At 47.5% G+C, this 20,303-nt stretch overlaps 1 protein-coding gene across 3 annotated transcripts in view; it reads left to right on the top strand.

Annotated features, from left to right (window-relative positions):
- Positions 1-20,303, top strand: part of LOC126248198 (retinol dehydrogenase 13-like) — a 104,669-nt gene that overhangs the window by 71,393 nt on the left and 12,973 nt on the right. For all 3 annotated transcript variants that reach the window (XM_049948995.1, XM_049948994.1, XM_049948997.1), the window contains exons 3-5: positions 1,551-1,754; positions 9,331-9,489; positions 11,028-11,147. In XM_049948995.1, coding sequence (XP_049804952.1) covers positions 1,551-1,754; positions 9,331-9,489; positions 11,028-11,147 — 483 coding nt within the window. The remainder of the gene's footprint in view (positions 1-1,550; positions 1,755-9,330; positions 9,490-11,027; positions 11,148-20,303) is intronic.

Genomic DNA, 20,303 nt, shown 5'->3' with positions numbered 1-20,303 from the left:
ATGGAATTAGAGGGCGAGGAGGAGATAGAGGAGGAAGGAGGAGGACTTAGAGGGCGAGGAGAAGATAGGCCGAGAGAGGAGGATGGAGCAGGTGGGCTAATAGAAGACTGGAAGAAATACATACCCTGGTGACACCAGGCAGTCAGCTAGTAATAAAACAGAATTTGCGAAATGCTGGAAAAGAGAACCCTGTACAAGATTGGATGAGCGCTAGGGGAAAGAAGAAGCATCTACATCTACATATCTACATCTACATGCATACTCCGCAATCCACGATACGGTGCGTGGCGGAGGGTACCTCGTACTACAACTAGCATCTTCTCTCCCTGTTCCACTCACAAACAGAACGACGGAAAAATGACTGCCTATATGCCTCTGTACGAGCCCTAATCTCTCTTATCTTTGTGGTCTTTCCACGAAATGTAAGTTGACGGCAGTAAAATTGTACTACAATCAGTCTCAAATGCTGGTTCTCTAAATTTCCTCAGTAGCGATTCACGAAAAGAACGCCTCCTTTCCTTTAGAGACTCCCACCCAAGTTCCTGAAGCATTTCCGAAACACTCGCGTGATGATCAAACCTACCAGTAACAAATCTAGCAGCCCGCCTCTGAACTGCTTCTAAGTCCTCCCTCATTCCGACCTGATAGGGATCCCAAACGCTCGAGCAGTACTCAAGAATAGGTCGTATTAGTGTTTTATAAGCGGTCTCCTTTACAGATGAACCACATCTTCCCAAAATTCTACCAATGAACCGAAGACGACTATCCGCCTTCCCCACAACTGCAATTACATGCTTGTCCCACTTCATATCGCTCTGCAATGTTACGCCAAAATATTTAATCGACGTGACTGTGTCAAGCGCTACACTACTAATGGAGTATTCAAACATTACAGGATTCATTTTCCTATTCATCTGCATTAATTTACATTTATCTATATTTAGAGTTAGATGCCATTCTTTACACCAATCACAAATCCTGTCCAAGTCATCTTGTATCCTCCTACAGTCACTCAACGACGACACCTTCCCGTACACCACGGCATTATCAGCAAGCAGCCGCACACTGCTATCCACCCTATCCAAAAGATCATTTATGTAGATAGAAAACAACAGCGGTCCTACCACAATTCCCTGGGGCACTCCAGATGATACCCTCACCTCAGATGAACACTCACCATCGAGGACAACGTACTGGGTTCTATTACTTAAGAAGTCTTCGAGCCACTCACATACTTGGGAATCAATCCCATATGCTCGTACCTTAGTTAGGAGCCTGCAGTGGGGCACCGAGTCAAACGCTTTCCGGAAGTCAAGGAATATGTCATCCGTCTGATAATCTTCATCCATGATTCTCAAGATATCATGTGAAAAAAGGGCGAGTGGCGTTCCGCAGGAGCGATGCTTTCTAAAGCCGTGCTGATGTATGGACAGCAACTTCTCTGTCTCAAGGAAATTCATTATATTCGAACTGAGAATATGTTCGAGAATCCTGCAACAAACCGATGTTAAGGATACACATATTGACTGGTAAATTGTTTCTGGTTGCAGGAGCGACAGTTGTGCTGGCGTGCCGAGACGAGCAGAAGGCGGAGGCAGCGGCGACAGAGCTGCGGAAGCGTCTGCAGAGCTACCAGGGAGCGGGAGAGGTGCGCGTCCAGAGGCTGGACCTCTCGTCGCTGACCTCTGTGAGAGACTGCGCGCGCCGCCTGCTCGAGCAGCACCCCAACATACACCTGCTCATCAACAACGCGGGTAAGGCAAAGAGTCCACCGAAAAACATTGCGAATCGATTTTGAACAGCGAGGATAAGCTGTGGGATGAGATTCCTATGAGGATAAGAAACACTTGCCAGAAATGTATGGTTTCCATGCTGTGGGGCTATTTTATTCATCTATTCCTCCCAGTAACATGGATCGCCCTGAAATGTAGATGGATAGAGTTAGTTAAGCCCCATGTTGAACCCTAGTGACGTGTCCTTCCCATAAATACACTCAGAAACATTGAAAATAGCAGACCAAGATGGGAGCATTAGATCAAATTGAAATTTATTAGAAGTAATGATATGGATGAGAGATTCACATGATCCCAAAATCAAGACAAATGAACAAACAAGTAGACAAATACAATGTAACATCAGTAATGCATTGGACCACCTTTTGCTGCAATGCATGCTGCAAAACGGTCCAGTATCGAGATGACTAGACGTCCGATGTTGTTCTGAGGCAGACTGGCCCACAAATCTTGAACAGCCACCTCCAGTGATACGGGTGCGTCTGGTGTTTAACCTGGTCCCACACATGTCCTATAGGGAGTGAGTTCGGGGAGCAGTCCGGCTGTAGAACCGTTGGAACATAACGTTTTAAGTCTTGAGCAACTCGAGCTGTATGTGGATGAGCGTTATCTAGCTAGAAAAGTACCCCTGGAGACCATGCAGGAGACGTCCCACATGGGTCAAAAAATGAACATAATTCTGGTCTCTAAAATGTTCCAAGTACCACAATTAGAGAGGAGTGGCAACCGTAGGCTATGGGCCCTGAGACAATTACGCTACCTGTGTGGGTGATCCGGTGTGCGACAGCATGGGAGGGACTGTACCGTTCACCAGGCTGCTATGCAGTTAACATCTGTCCACATCATGAATTAGGATTCATCACTTAATACGACGTTTCGCCAATCTGTGGCAGCCCACTCCGTTCTGGCTTGGCACTACTGTAGACGAAGTCGCCGATGTCTCAGTGTTAACGGCAGTACACGAAAGGCCGCCCGGATCGAAACTTCGCATTCGCAAAGAATGTGGAAATGGACTGTGAAACAACTGGCACCCATACATCTGCTTGTATTGTGGGTCGAGTCACTGTAGGATCCCTGATCGCTTGCCGCACGATCGTTCAGTCATCCCTCCTTGTCATTCTCCTGGCCGTTCCATACACAGTACATGCACCTGGATGCCACATCGTGTCCACTGCGTCCAGCATCGTCTGACGGAACACTCCTAACAATCGTCCTGGAGAGCCACATGGCTGATCGACCAACTTACGGATTTCATGTCGATCATCAGGCGCCTCCCAAACTGGCTTAACTGTGAGAAATGACATCTAACACATTTACCTGTCATTCTGCGCCTACGAACTTCCTCCTCAAGTCGGGATATGATCGTCACATACAGGGTGGTCGGAAATTCCCGTTACAAACTTTTAGGACTTGTAGTGGGGAGTGAATACGTAATATTTTGAAAAGGAACACATGTCCGGAAACGTGCCGTTTTCGTGCTACAGCCGTTTGAAAACATGTTTACTAGGTAGGTTGCAACAGGATAGCGATAGTGATGGGTGCTTACGTCAGACCGGCTGATGTCATTTGACGTCCTATCCTACCTCACTGACCTGGTTGAGCCTCATTCACGCGTTGTCAGTGTTGGAGTAACACGGTTGAGTACAAGTTTGCAGAAAACACCGACATGATCTTCCTGAACGGTGAAGCTCAGGGCAATGGAAGAGCTGCTTGTCGCCTTTATCAAGATAGTTCTCCACAACTTCTGACTACATCTCGTACCCTTTTCGCCACAATCACGCACCGCTTTCGAGAAAGGGTATCTTCACCAGCAGCAGGCGTGACTGTGGCGCTCCAGGGAGGCCCCACACGCCGGAACTGGAAGAGGCGTTAGTGCATCACGTTGATGAGAACCCATTAACAAGTACACGAGCAGTCTCATTGTCTATTAATGAGTGGAACTGTAAAACAAGTGATTTACTGGATCACGCCCAGCCAACTACTCGTAAAAATGGTCGCATTAGCAACACGTTTTCAATTAGTTGTAGCACGGAACATGGGTTCCTGTTGAAAATATTATGTACTCTCTCCCCACCACAGTTCCTGGAAATCTGTAGCGGGAGCTTCCGATCACCCTGTATATGACCCGTTTGCTAATCACCGTATAAATAGGGTGTCCTGCCCTATTGTAGCGCCACGACAGGGTCTGTGAGCATGAGCACTGGCACCAAACTTCGATCATTTGAGTATCGGATCTCAGTGAACCTATTTGCGAAGTTTCGTGTTTGTATCTTTCTTCCCTTTGGGTGCCCTATGTTCAGTGTTCCTGAGTGTAGATCAATAAGCACAGATGTGTTTTTAAGTAAATGTCAGTTACATGCTAGTTAAGTGATATGACTCTTCCCAGATTTTCAACTGGACTATCGTGTCTGACTGACACAATATTTCGTCCAGTACCTTGCCAGCATTATCAGGTGCAACTGATGAACTGCGCTATCGCGGGAGTTGCCCCTACCGCTACCTCTCGTCCAGCCGGCCGTGTTGCGTCATGTCGTCTGCGACCAGGTCCTGAGCCTGTTCACTCCAGGAGTATGTGAAATGCTCCCAAACGATGTCTTCAAAGAAAGTTATGTACACTGTACTTTGAAAAATAAATGTGTATTGCTGTTCGATTTTAAGCAAAGAGGTACAACAATAATTTCAGTAGTGCCTCACAGACCGTTTTAACATTTAAAAAAAGCAACTGAGAGAAATGGTGTGTCATGACAAGTTCGTCATCATTTTCCTACCTGACAACACTAGTTAACACACAGGGAGCTACTTGACCATCCTAAGTACACCTTTGATACCGTCACAGCGTTTGTCAATCTATAGGAAATTTTAACACATCCTACTAAAGTTCGCAGATGGCTGAATTCTACGAAGAGCGTATTAGAATAACTACCTTCTGTATGATGCCTGACTTTTTCAAGACAGCTCTACCAAACCTACAGTTCGATAATTTTGGTACAGCACACAAATGGCGTAATAAATGGCAGGATTTCCGGTAGGATTGGTAGGAAAAGAAAGATAAATAAATGTGTGAGAGAGGAACTGTAAGCCGATGACTTCTCTTTGTCTTTTGTTTATTTGTTTGTTTTGCAATTATAACTCATGTCGCTCAGAGTTAGTTCATTGTTTATTTTATACCCTTACAAAATATAAAATGCATTCCAAGAGTAATAAAAATAAGTTCACCGTGTAACTTCTGCGCTTTTGAGTAACCAAAGCAGCTACGTTTGATCCAAGTACAGTTTGTATGCACAGACATAAAACATACACTTATTGTTATTTGTTCGTTCTCAATAGAACATTCCTCACCATGATCGAAGGCAAGAGTTTCCTATTTTTATCTATGAGTGCGAAAGTTGTACATGAATACCAGAACATGTTTTATGTAAGCTCGACGAAGTACTGAAACGATGTTTGATACGTTTTGTTTTGTTTTTTCTTTAAATTTTGCCATTTTGTTTGAGGAAGTTGCGTTTTCTATTGCTGTATGATAAAACTGTATTGTTTTTAGGTTTGTAATACAACATCCCTCTGTTCCGCGATACAATTCGACAATTTTCGAATTAAACCTGAATTAAACATCAACAATTTCAATTTTATTATAAATACCTTTTACTTTTATGTAAAAGACAGGGGGATAATTATGCAGAACCAAAATTTTCGTATTTCACACGACCTTTCATACATCACCACTCAGATTTTAAACGGTTCATCGATTCAGATTTCTAGGGGAATTAAGTAAGATAGTGATCGTACACGCAAACAAAGGGATCGAAATGAGGTAACGCCCGACAGGTATGCAATATACCTAGGGTACAGGTAACATGGTGACGATCTTAACTCAGCAAGGCTACTACGTGAACTACCGTAGCCTACTTATAATAGTCTGCGGTAGCCTACGGTAATTTTACAGCTGTGGTCAAGACTTTCCCCGTTAGATGTGTCAGATACCAGGACTTTGTGGAACCAAAGACAGTTGCAACATCAACTGAATTCCTCATTCCCTTACGACTGCTTTTAATGTGAATAAATGTCAGGACATTAGATACTGTAGTCTGAGAACAGACTGACGCATGATTAAAGCGCAACTTGTTGTTTCGTTTGCTGTGCTGCCTTGGAATTTTGTGTTCCCCGGAATAACACTGCTGGATGCAGCCCCTGACCGCTTCAGGGAGAGATACATAACACCTGCAAACTTATGGAAATGGCGAAAGAGAAAGCTCGATAAACTAGAATTATATTAAAAAGAACTGCATACACAAGGAATTATCGTATGAAATCGTTCGTCTCAAAGTTGTCCTGGATACCTACAGGTATCATTTTTCGGCTTTTGGTTTTCTGATGATCATTTCCATAGTACATCGAAACTCATCACATCTTGAGGGTGGGCAGTAGACATCCTCTGGCAGACACATTTTCGTCATCAAGGGTTTCTCTCTTTCTATACATCAGAACGCAACAGATTCCTTCCTGTCGACACAACAAGAAGAAATTCTCAGGGGAACGACACATTTCTTCTCTCAGCTGGTCAATAAACATTTGTATGGTATAGTTACAACTGCATTCAGGGGCCCACATGGTATAATTAACATACAGTATCTATCTGATCAGATCAAACGCTTTGAAATTTGTAGTCTGTGATTTTCATCTCCTTCTTTAATTAAAAAAAAAACAAATTAATAACACATTTGTCTGTTTTAATGTATGTGATTCCCTATCAGCTTTTTCCTTCGTATAATCTGTTCACAACTACATGAATTCGATCTTTGATGGTTTATCTTCAGTGATCTGCGGCCCAGCAATAATTTAAAAAAAATGAATGTATAACAAATATCTGGCTCTTAGAATGGTGCTTTCGAAATAAGTGCCACGTACTTAACGGCCTACGTGGGACTAACAGAAATACCCACTATATAACAGATTGTTCAGCATGTTGCTAAGAACAGGATCGAATACACAATTGGTGTGCAGCGTCAACACTGCAGTGTATACAGGGTGTTTCAAAAATGACCGGTATATTTGAAACGGCAATAAAAACTAAACGAGCAGCGATAGAAATACACCGTTTGTTGCAATACGCTTGGGACAACAGTACATTTTCAGGCAGACAAACTTTCGAAATTACAGTAGTTACAATTTTCAACAACAGATGGCGCTGCGGTCTGGGAAACTCTATAGTACGATATTTTCCACATATCCACCATGCGTAGCAATAATATGGCGTAGTCTCTGAATGAAATTACCCGAAACCTTTGACAACGTGTCTGGCGGAATGGCTTCACATGCAGATGAGATGTACTGCTTCAGCTGTTCAATTGTTTCTGGATTCTGGCGGTACACCTGGTCTTTCAAGTGTCCCCACAGAAAGAAGTCACAGGGGTTCATGTCTGGCGAATAGGGAGGCCAATCCACGCCGCCTCCTGTATGTTTCGGATAGCCCAAAGCAATCACACGATCATCGAAATATTCATTCAGGAAATTAAAGACGTCGGCCGTGCGATGTGGCCGGGCACCATCTTGCATAAACCACGAAGTGTTCGGAGTGTCGTCTAAGGCAGTTTGTACCGCCACAAATTCACGAAGAATGTCCAGATAGCGTGATGCAGTAATCGTTTCGGATCTGAAAAATGGGCCAATGATTCCTTTGGAAGAAATGGCGGCCCAGACCAGTACTTTTTAAGGATGCAGGGACGATGGGACTGCAACATGGGGCTTTTCGGTTCCCCATATGCGCCAGTTCTGTTTATTGACGAAGCCGTCCAGGTAAAAATAAGCTTCGTCAGTAAACCAAATGCTGCCCACATGCATATCGCCGTCATCAATCCTGTGCACTATATCGTTAGCGAATGTCTCTCGTGCAGCAATGGTAGCGGCGCTGAGGGGTTGCCACGTTTGAATTTTGTATGGATAGAGGTGTAAACTCTGGCGCATGAGACGATACGTGGACGTTGGCGTCATTTGGACCGCAGCTGCAACACGGCGAACGGAAACCCGAGGCCGCTGTCGGATCACCTGCTGCACTAGCTGCGCGTTGCCCTCTGTGGTTGCCGTATGCGGTCGCCCTACCTTTCCAGCACGTTCATCCGTCACGTTCCCAGTCCGTTGAAATTTTTCAAACAGATCCTTTATTGTATCGCTTTTCGGTCCTTTGGTTACATTAAACCTCCGTTGAAAACTTCGTCTTGTTGCAACAACACTGTGTTCTAGGCGGTGGAATTCCAACACCAGAAAAATCTTCTGTTCTAAGGAATAAACCATGTTGTCTACAGCACACTTGCACGTTGTGAACAGCACACGCTTACAGCAGAAAGACGACGTACAGAATGGCGCACCCACAGACTGCGTTGTCTTCTATATCGTTCACATCACTTGCAGCGCCATCTGTTGTTGAAAATTGTAACTACTGTAATTTCGAAAGTTTGTCCGCCTGAAAATGTACTGTTGTCCCAAGCATATTGCAACAAACGGTGTATTTCTATCGCTGCTCGTTTAGTTTTTATTGCCGTTTCAAATATACCGGTCTTTTTGAAACACCCTGTAGAAGTTGCCTAGTTTCATTAGAAAATTACATTGAGAAGCAGATTAGTGTTGTAACCTCAATTTATATGTGTTAAAGTGTAGCATTGGTTTCTACTTTCTTGTGGTTCTCCACTTTATTCCAGTGTATTCCAGTGCATTGTATGACAAAATAGTTCATGGAAGTATTGCCAGCTCTTGGTATCCAAAGGGCCCAATATTTGGGCGATGGACTCTGTCACCATCGTCAGGTATACTTAGCCTTATTCTTTCTCTCTGAAGAGTACTTGATGCTGGAGACAAAACAGCCACAGCCAAAACCGTGAATTACTGCACTTTTTACTTACTAACGAAATAGAAGTTATTTTCAGAACTGCCCTCATATTACTTCGTTATTGTAGTGGAATGTTCCATGATCATGTTGCAGTCGTCTTAAGGAGTAACATTTAATAATAAGAAACAGGAATACATTTAATTGTATTCAAATCAGTCACATACTTTAATTAGTGCATATTCGCTAGCTTGGCTACAAGATTACATCGAATACATAAAATTATGCAGACAACTGTGATATTGCCAGATTTCTCGGTTGAGCATTGTCGAAAGAAAGAATGAGGCATGATGACAGGTGCTAATGCCTGGACAAGGTCCACGAGAAAGACATGCCATGGCACAGCACATGACACTACAGGTCTTAAGAGTACCAGCAGCCGTCTCCGGCGGGCATCAAATAACTATTTCATATGAGTTTAATAATTCTTAACTGCTCATCTAAGTGGGTGGCAGCATTCAATAGCACATGACAAAGTTAAGAATTTTAGCAGGTGCCTTTCCATTGACATATTGACTGCCACTGGCCCTGCACGGAACCAGACATTCGCGAAATATGGCGGACAAGGCGGCTAGTGTGACGTCACACGTTTGTTGTGGGGCCCGTATTACTCGTGGTCCCCGCACCAGGAGTCGTGATGGCGTGAGTGCTGTGTTTCAGGCGTCATGGCGTGTCCACACAGCCTGACGGAGGACGGCTTCGAGATGCAGCTGGGCGTCAACCACCTGGGCCACTTCCTCTTCACCTGCCTGCTGCTGCCCAGGCTGCGCGCCTCTGCTCCTGCTAGGATCGTCGTCGTCTCTTCCCTAGCTCATCGCAGTACGTATAATAAAATTTTAGTTTTCTTCTCTAATTTTCGTATTTGCCAGAGCCATTCACAAAGTAAGGGGCGATCAAAAAGTTCCCGTTCGAAGGTCGTACGGTCCACCCACCGTGAACATTGAAGCAAACATCCCACCGTCGCTCCAGGCTGAAGATACCCGTTTCGTAAAACACCGTGTCCTGGTGCGTGAAGAAGTCCGTAACTGCCCGATGCTCATCCTTGTCCGACAGGAATCGTCGACCCTTCAAGGCCTTTTATTAAGGGACTGAAGGCGTGATAATCGCATTGGAAGAGATCAATACCTTAGGATGGTGAACTCTCTTCATTCTTCGATGGATGACTACCGCCGTTTGGCAGCTGAGAAACGAAGAACAGCATATTGACCGTGTTTCCGCATGTGCCGCACGCACGTCGGAAAGACGACTGCCACATTTATCCCTTGTCTGCTTATGAACACGCATGGTAGCTGCGCCACATTGCACACACGCTGCAGCAACGTCCTCGAACGGAAACCTGTTGATCGTCCCTGACACATATAAAAAATTCTCATTCTATGTTTGATAATAATGGTATTTTATACTTTCGTTTTGGTACATGTCGCACGACAACGAAAGTGCCAACTAGAATAGGGCTACTTAAAAGAGTAGCATTTTTTAATACTTGGATATCTGCTTGTTCCCTGTTACATAATGGTGACCTCTCGCCGTGATATGGAAAGAGTCAGTTTTAGAACTGTACTATACATCCTGCAGGCGCGTACCGCAGGAAGCAGGCAATTTACATGATTTCTTATGTTCTGATTTTTTATTTTTTTACGTGCATACGGCGAATTACATTGAACTACAGTGATAAAAAAAATCACAAAACCGAGGAGAAGTTGGTAGGTGCGTTTCTACAACCGAAATATGATGTCTATTCAAATTTCGCGCCACTCGCATAAGAGTGGCGATAGTAGCGCCGCTATGAGGACGAAGATGAAGTTTGCTTGAAATACGCTCGGTAACTGAAACAAGGTATCACTACCGTGAATGTTTGCACTGAATTAATAGTAACATTCAATTGCAACATCTCAACAGCCTTATGTCGATGTTAAGCGATTTAATCTGGTTTCAAATAAAGTATGGGACTTTCAATAAAAATTTGAATGGCCACAAGGCAACGCAATACTTTTGCATTTTTGCTGGTCTCTATTAGAGGTGAACTACCATTCTTTTAGTATTTCGAAACCTGGAAACGTTGCCATAACTGAAAATAAGTTCTTCATGCTGCTTCTAAACATATTACATACACAAGGAACTCTTACAGTACTTATGAGAGCATTCTATCAAATCTTGATAACAACTTACATCTTTCGCCCCTCACGATTGTTTACTGAAAAATAATTACTCGACACTCTTACAGTACTTATGAGAGCATTCTATCAAATCTTGATAACAACTTACATCTTTCGCCCCTCACGATTGTTTACTGAAAAATAATTACTCGACACTCTCTTAATTACGCAAATTTTGTAGATATTTACTTTTTATTACAGATGGATCTATCAATTTCGACGATCTGATGTGGGAGAAATCGTACAGTGCAGTCGGCGCCTACGGACGTAGCAAGTTAGCTAATATCTTGTTTGCCAAAGAACTGGCAAAGCGACTGGAAGGTTAGTGTTCTCGGACTAACTGCTTCAAGCAGAACTGTCACCCATAACGACTTGCTGCAGTTTAATTTTAAGTTGCCAGAATTAACACAGACTTAGCATAGTTTTGTCATTGTTATTGTGCTCTCCTTGTTAATATTTAACGTTCCATCAACAGCATCATCCTGGACAAGATTTTTTTTTTTATTTCTTTTGTTCGATCATAGGGAAACAGACATACGGAATTCATGAACTACTGACATCATTTGACGTATTACATTATGTTAACCAGACATGTAGCCTTTGTGTGACACTTTTTAAGCAGATTTGATGATGATGATATCATATTTGGTATTTCCTGTTTTTGGGAGATAGCATAAACCTTCGAGAATATTCTAAATGTAGCAGATTGTTATAAACTGCTGTTCATTTCGAGTTCTATACATTCAGGTTCAAACTTAACAATGAGCGTAGTTCTTCCATGATGCGTCACTGCCAAGTAAACACAGGTCAAATAAACTTGTACCATACATAGAAAGAACTGCTACAGTGGTGCACAGAAGGTAAGTGAAAGAAATGCGCACCGACGGCAATGCATGTTGCGCAACGTGCTCACACTCTGGCCACAAGGTTGGTAAGGAGTTCTTGTGGTGGGGCGTTCATTCCTCCACCAGCGTGGCTGACAAATCCTGGATGGTCGTTGGTGCATGTGGACATTCTGCAATATGTCTCTCCAATGCATCCCACACGTGCTCGATGGGGTTTAAGTCGGGGGAACAGGCAATCCAGTCCATTCGCCGATTATATCCTCTCGTTATAAGAGCTTCCCGCCTTTGCTGATCGATGCGGTCACGCTTTCTCATCCATAAAAATGAAGCAAGGGCCGAATGCATCTATGAAAAGACGCACATGGGGAGAGGAGTGCAGTGTCACAAATACGTCGATCGGTGAGTGTACCGTGTTCAAAGATTTGGTTCGTTCACCCCTGTCATCCATGGTTCCTGGTGCACCACGGTTGCCTTGGGGCCGGTTTTGGATAGCGTTGTTTTGCAATGCACGGTATGCTTTAACCGCGTCGGCAAACGAACAATTAACATATTTAACCGTTTCGGAAATGCTTCCACCCTTGGCCCGAAAGCGAATCATCGTGCCCTTTTGGACGTCAGGTAAGTCGCTCCGTTTCCGCATTACGACAACGAGTGCGCTGTTTTACCCGTCATGACGACACGCTTTATATACCCTCCACTGCTAGTGCTGCCACCTGCCGTCTGTGAGTGGTTATTGCACGTTGACGTCGAATATCGATGGTGGCCGCATTAATGTGGCTGGACCGTGTATGTCTACCAGTCCTGGCAACAACACTAAACATGAACAACACTAAAGTACTCTTTTGGGCATTCCACCTGTCGCATAGAATTGAACTCTGTATCATTTACGTACCCGCCGCTGCTGTGTACATGTACGAAGTTACATTGAGATCCGATGATGTCTTTTGGGTGTTTCACTTTTTTTGTCAGGCAGTACCGGGTGATAAAAAAGTCAGTATAAATTTGAAAACTGAATAAATCACGGAATAATGTAGATAGGGAAGTACAAATTGACACACATGCTTGGAATTACATGGAGTTCTATTAGAACCAAAAAATACAAAAGTTCAAAAAATGTGCGACAGATGGCGCTTCATCTGATCAGAATAGCAATAATTAGCACAACAAAGTAAGACAAAGCAAAGATGATGTTCTTTACAGGAAATGCTCAATATGTCCACCATCATTCCTCAACAATAGCTGTTGTCGAGGAATAATGTTGTGAACAGCACTGTAAAGCATGTCCGGAGTTATGGTGAGGCATTGGCGTCGGATGTTTTCTTTCAGCATCCCTAGAGATGTCGGTCGATCACAATACACTTGCGACTTCAGGTAACCCCAAAGCCAATAATCGCACGGACTGAGGTCTGGGGACCTGGGAGGCCAAGCATGACGAAAGTGGCGGCTGAGCACACGATCATCACCAAACGACGCGCGCAGGAGACCTTTCACGCGTCTAGCAATATGGGGTGAAGCGCCATCCTGCCTAAACATCGTACGTTCCAGCAGATGTTTATCAGCCAGGCTGTAACATATCGGCGTACCTCTCACCCGTCACGGTAGCAGTTACAAAACCAGAATCACGCATTTCCTCGAAGAAAAAAGGCCCGATAACGGTAGATGTGGTAAATCCAACCCATACCGTGACTTTCTCGTCGCTCAATGGAGTTTCCACGACAGTTCTAGGATTTTCGGTAGCCCAAATTCTGCAGTTGTGGGCGTTGACAGACCCTTGGAGCGTGAAATGAGCTTCGTCGGTCCACAACACGTTACTCAACCAATCGTCATCTTCCGCCATATTTTGAAACGCCCACACCGCAAATGCCCCCCGCTTCACTAAATCGCCAGTAGCAGTTCATGATGCCAATGGATTTTGTACGGATAGCATCGGAGGGTACGCCTATGTGCCTACCAAACAGTAGTGTATGGAATGCCGGTGCTACGTGCGACTGCACGAGCGCTGACTTCCCCGTGCATAGACGAACCCGCTACAGTCTCCATTTCTTCCTGAACTGTCTCAGCAGCATTACGCCTTGTGCTCGGTCGGCCACTACGGGGTCTATCGTCTAAACAACCCGTGGCTTTGAACTTCGAAATCATTCTCGCCAGAGCTGCACCCTTTACCCGATCGAATCCCCTTCCTATGGCGATAGGATCGTAACGCTGAACGAGCACATTCCCCATTCAGATAATACAGCTTCACTAAAAGCGCCTTTTCAGGTAACGTCAACATGCTGCGACTGCTGGCGCATCTGATTCTCTCTCTCTTTTTTTTTTTTTTTTTTCCTTTATTGTATTTCAATTCCCCATCGGGGCGGGCTGGCAGCAGCATAGGCGCTGCTCTTCAGCCGAAAGACATAGAACAAAACAATAGAAGACAGTTAAAAACAGCAAAGGAGAGAATAAGGTGAACATAGACATAAAAAAGGGGAGCATCATGGAAGGCAATAGACAAAAACGGGGTGACTAAAATGGAGATAAACTGTTTAAAAGTAGCACACACAAAAAGCCACACACTGCGACGGTTAAAAGAACACGAGGCACAGTATGACTGGAGCATAAAGGTAGCGACGTATGGCATAGCACATAATGTAACACTGACGGCGAACCTCAAGGCAGGACACAATTAAAAGCACACCTCTTGACGCACACGAGAAACAGCACTAAACAACACTGATGTGGCACACTGATGAAGAGCAACACAGAGGATCTGCCAGGCGCTAGGAGATGAGGGAGACCTGAAGAAGGGAGGGAGGGGAAGAGATGGGGGAGGTGACCGGGAGGCGCGTGGAAGAGGGCCAGGGAGGGAGGGATGTGGGAAGGAGAGAGGCAAGTATGGTGTGCAGGGTCTCAGGGGAGGGGGGGACAGAGGAAAATCCGCTCTGGGAGAAGGAGGAAAGAGGGAAAGGGGCCCTGGGGAGGGGGGGGGGGAACAAGGCCAGGTTATAGTTGGAAGGAAGGGTAGATGTCACGGCGAAGTTCGTCATCCGGGAGGGGGAGGCGTTGGAAATTGCCCTGATGAAGGAGATGGAGGGTGTGGAGGTGGAGAGAGGGAGGGATACAGCGATAGAGGCGCGGCAATGGGCGGGGGGTGGAGAGGAAGGAGGAAACCAGAGGGTGGGGGGGATCAAGCCTGCGAACAATGTAAAGGATGCGGAGATGTTGGAGGAACAGGAGGAGGTGGGGGAAGGGGATCAGTTCATACAGGAGCCGTGTGGGGGAAGGAAGGCGGATACGGAAGGCAAGGCGGAGCGCATGGCGTTCAAGGATTTGGAGGGCCTTGTAAAAGCGGGTGGGGGCGGAGATCCAGGCAACGCTGGCATAACAGAGGATAGGACGGATGAGGGATTTGTAGGTGTGGAGGATGGTAGAAGGATGCAAGCCCCATGTCCGGCCAGACAGGAGTTTCAGAAGGCGGAGGCGGGAATGGGCTTTCTGCTGGATGGTCAGGGGATGAGGGGTCCAGGTGAGGTGGCGGTCAAGGGTGAGGCCAAGGTATTTCAGGGTGGGGGTGAGTTGGATAGGACGACCATAAAGGGTGAGGTAGAAATCATGGAGGCGGAAGGAGCGAGTGGTGCGGCCTATGATGATTGCCTGGGTTTTGGAGGGGTTGAGACGGAGGAACCACTGGTTACACCAAGTGGTGAACTGGTTAAGGTGGGTTTGGAGGGTACGTTGAGACCGTTGAAGGGTAGGATAGAGAGCCAGGAAGGCGGTGTCATCAGCATACTGGAGAAGGTGGACTGGTGGGGGTGGCTTGGGCATATCAGCTGTATACAAGAGATAAAGGAGAGGGGAGAGGACAGAACCCTGGGGGACGCCAGCCGTGGGATAAAAGATACGGGAGTTGGTGTTGTGGAGGGTGACATAGGAAGGACGGTGCGAGAGGAAGGAAGCGACCAGACGGACAAAATTGATAGGCAGGGCGTAGGTTTGGAGTGTAAAGAGGAGACCGGGATGCCATACACGGTCATAGGCATTTTGGAGGTCAAGGGAAACAAAAATGGCGGAGCGACGGGAGTTGAGCTGGAGGGACAGAAGGTGAACAAGGTTGAGGAGTTGGTCGTCAGCGGAGAAGGAGGGTCGGAAGCCACACTGGGTAAGGGGGAGGAGGTGGTGTTGAGCAAGGTGCTGATGGATACGGCGGGAGAGGATGGATTCAAAGACCTTACTGAAGACGGAGGTGAGGCAGATGGGACGATAGGAAGAGGCGGCAGAAGGAGGTTGTTGGGTTTGAGGAATAAGAGGACGCGGGAGGTCTTCCACAGGTCAGGGTAGAAGCCAGTAGAGAGGACGACATTATAGAGATGGGCGAGGACAGTCAGGAAGGAATAGGGGCTTTCGCGAAGGTGACGGTAGGTGACACAGTCGTGACCAGGGGCCGTGTTGCGTTTGGACCGGAGGATAAGTTTAATATCTTGTGCTGTGATGGGAGTGTTTATGTCGGAGGGGGGCAACTGCCCCAAGTACTGGAGACTAGGAGCAAGAGGAGCGACCGAGGTATCGGCACGTTCCATGACCGTGGGGAAAAGAGAATAATCAAAGTGGGGATCATCGGGGATGGAGAAGACCTCGGAAAGGTGGGAAGCGAAGTGGTTGGCCTTACTGAGGTTGTCAGGAAGGGGGCGATCGTTATGGAGAAGGGGGTAGTGGGGAGCGGAAAGGGAACCAGTAAGACGATGGAAGGCGGACCAGTACTTGGAGGAGTTGATAGGGAGGGTGGCGTTGAGTCGTGTGCAGGTCTGGCGCCAGTCTCGGCGTTTCGTTGCTGTAATAAGGTTCCGTACGTGGCGCTGTATTTGCCGGTGGCGGTGGAGTGTATCCCTGTCACGAGTGCGCAGGAAGGAGCGATAGAGGCGGCGGGATTCACGGAGGAGGAGGACAGCCCGCGGAGGGAGAGTGGGACGGTGTGGGTGGATGGTTTTAGTAGGAACATGGGCCTCCACGGCGTCAGTAATTACCTGCTGAAGGAAGGACGAGGCGTGGTTGATGTCATCAGGATGGTGATAGGTAAGAGGGTGGCTTTCGACCTGGGCGGAGATGGAGTCCCGGTAGGCATCCCAGTTGGCACGGCGATAGTCATGGACGACCTTGGGAGGGGGTGCAGGGTGCGGAGCCGGAGGGGGGCGGTTTGCAGATGTGATGGTGAGAAGGACAGGGAGGTGATTGCTACCTGTGGGGTCAAGGACGGCGACAGTGATACGCCCAAGGAGGTTGGCGGAGGCAATGACAACATCGGGGGTGGTGTTACTTTCAGGTCGGGTGTGCTGGGGAAGAGGAACAAGGTCACCTTGAAGTGTGGAGAGGAACTGATGCCACCGCCGAAGGGCAGCAGGAGTGCGGCTATGGATGTTGAGGTCGGCGGCAATCACATAGGTGGAGAAGGTGTGGTCGATGTGTGAGATGAAGTCATAAGGAAGAGGAGCAGTGGGGCGGACATAGATGGTGGCACAGGTAATGGTGAGGGAGGGGAAGAAGACGCTAAGGATAAGGTGTTCAGTGGGGTCATTGAGGAGAGGTTGTGGCCGGACAGGGATATGCTTAAGGTGGCCAATCGCGACTCCACCCTGCGCACGAGGACCAGGAGCGTCAGTGCGGTGGAGGATATAGGGGGAGGTGCGGATAGAATGGTGGGGCTGGAGAAAGGTTTCGTTCAAGAGGAAGGTGGCGACCTGGTGGTGGGAGAGGGTGTGCATGAGGAGGTATTTGTTGGAGCGGAAGGAGCGAATGTTCTGGAAGAGGATGCGAGACTCGTGCCGCGCCATGACGGGAAGGAGGGGGGGAAGAGAGGGAAGGGAAGAGACTTAAACTAGGGTGTCGAGGCGGGTGAAGGTGAAGTGGGCTTGGTTGTGGGAGTAAGTGGCGAAGGCGTTCAGGTGGAAAACAGAGCGAGCAGCAAGGGATATTTGTTGGAAGGTGTGGGGGCGCTGAAAAGGGTGAATGTTTTGGAGGACAACGGTAATGAACCGGATGATGTCCTCGGCCATGGGGGGTGGACGGAGGGAATTGTTGGGATGGACAGGGGGATCGACGGGACGAACTGGGACCGTAAGTTCAGGGGTGGCTGGAGGGGGTTTAGCTTTACATTTGTGGGAGTATGTGGGATGGGGGCCATTGCAGGTATTACAGGAAGGAGGAGCAGCGAGGTTGGGGCAGTTTTTAAGAAAGTGGGAGGCCGTGCAATGGGGACAGGTGGGGGGGTTTTTGCAGTTGGGAGTCAGGTGGTCATTGTACATCAGGCACCGCTGGCAACGGTAGGATTGGGGAGGGGATTTGGAGGATTCAACAGGGTGGCGATGGTGGTATATCAGGGCACCCTGGGTGAGGAGATGGTCTATGGATGGGGCGGATTCAGAGAATACCCGCATGAGGTATGTGGGACCAGAGGCATTGTGGATACGGCGGGCAGAGCGGATTTCCAAGTCCGGGTGGGAGTTCAGTTCTACCAACACTTCATCCTCTGTGATCACCGGGCTGAGCTTGGTGATCACAGCGGTGTAGGTGGGGGGGCGTCGGGGAGGCTGGGGCTGACGAGGAGTGGAAGCGGAAAGGAAGGGTGTCAGAGAGGCGTGGGGGCCAAACATAACTCGTGGGAGTTTTCGCAGGAGGTCTGTGTGAAAGGATGGGGACGGGGACTTGATAAGGACTGAGTCCCTGCGGGGAATGAGTTGGGAAATGGGAGCACCAGGTAAGTACTTTCGTATTTCCTTGGTGAGGGTACGAGCGTCGAGGAACTTAGGATCGGGAGTTGACAGGACGAAGGTGTGGAGGGTGGGGGCCAAGGTATGGGTGGCAGGAGGAGGGGTGGTGTCCATGGTGACGGCAGGGGGAGGGGGAGGGGGAGGTGGTGTTGATTTTTTGTGGGAAGTCTCGGGAGCAGAGTCGGTAAGGACGCGCTTTTGGGGTTTTTTGGAGACTGGAGGCTGGGAGGAGGGGAGAGGGACGGGGAGGAGAGGGAGGTGGCGGGTGGCAGATCCCTGTGGCGTAGCGGAGGCACCGGGAGAAGCAGCTGGTTCAGTGGTGGCGATGGTGGCTCGGCGCGACGTGATGCGTGCGGGAGATGCAGAAGACGAAGCGACGGGGTCGGTGAGAGAGGGGAAGCCAACGACCTGAGGGGCGGCAGCAGAGGCGGCAACAGAGGCGTACGTGAGGGCGGGGGTAGGAGTGGGAGCTGTTGAGGGTGTGGAAGCTGGAGGAAGGGTGTAGAGGTGTGGGTATACAGCAGGGGAGGAGATAGGGGGATGTGTGAGCGGGGGAAGGGAAGGGGAGGCGGAAGGAGGGAGGCCAGGGGCGGCACTCCAGGAAGTGACTGTGGGAGAAGGGGAGGGGGAGGTGTAGATGACGGTGGAGGTGGGAGTACTCATTGCAGACGAACGGCGACGGACAGACGGACGTGCAGCAGGCAGCGGCGGCGTCAGCGGCGGCGTCGGCGTCGGCGATGGTCGGCGGCGAACAGCAGGCGGCGGCGGCGGCGGCGGCGGCGGCGGCGGCAGCGGCAGCGGTTACGACGACGGCGATGGACAGCGAGCAGGCAGGCAGGCAGGCGGACGGACGGACGAACGAACGAACAGCGACAGCAACAAGCGGCGGGCACACAGACAAACACACACAATCTTCGAAGACGGAGATTCCACCCTGAGAGTAGCCCAGGCTTTGCAATCTGACCCTTTCGAAGGAGGGGATCCAACCCTCTAGATGTTGGATTCTCTCTCTCGTTACAGCTCCTTTTATACACGACTGTCATGCGCAGTCACTGACGTTTTTGTGTCCAGCGCCATCTGTCGGACATTTTGCGAACTTTGTTTTTTTTTTTTTTGTTCTAATAAAACCCCATGTCATTCCAAGCATGTGTGTCAATTTTTACCTCTCTATCTACATTATTCCGTGGTTTATTAAGTTTTAAAATTTATACTGACTTTTTGATCACCCGGTATATTACTGTTCAGATCCTTGCGGACGGCACTGGCGGAAACAGGCAGCAGGGGGAAATATCTGAAATGCTGAACGCCGATTTTAGAAGATGCTCCACAATGGAAAAATGCGGGATACTGTCCCCTTTGTTGAGCAATACAGATACAAGTACCAATGAAGTTGAAAAATAGCTAAAATTTCTCAAAATCTTTAAATCTCTGGAGCGCTATGGAACTTTTGTGCAGTGTCTGTGTTATTCTGGATTACGATAAAATATTCCTTCGGACATGTATGCATGGCGAACGTTTTTATGATTTTCTTTATGATATTATATACTCTTATGCCACAGCGTGTTATATGTAGGTATTGAAAGATTAAACGCAACAACATCAGTTCATAAAATATTGTTGTTCCATTTCAAAGAGGTTTATCTCATTTCATCTAAAATTTGCTGTAAATTGCAAACACACTACCGCTCATTAATTCAATACACCCTTGTATTTCAGATTTACAAAGCAAATCAAACCTTATTTCTCACAAAATATAATTATATTAAGTTCCACATACATAATACAATCACAATCATTATATTTTACTTTCATCAAATTATCTTCCTTTGGATTTAATGACTGCCTCACAAACTCGAGGCATGCAGTCAATCAGTTCTTGTAGGTGTCGTGAC

This window comes from Schistocerca nitens, chromosome 3, assembly GCF_023898315.1.
Source record: "Schistocerca nitens isolate TAMUIC-IGC-003100 chromosome 3, iqSchNite1.1, whole genome shotgun sequence".
NCBI lineage: Eukaryota > Metazoa > Arthropoda > Insecta > Orthoptera > Acrididae > Schistocerca > Schistocerca nitens.
Note: the sequence above shows the minus strand (reverse complement) of the source record. Positions and strands in the feature narration are given on the sequence as shown.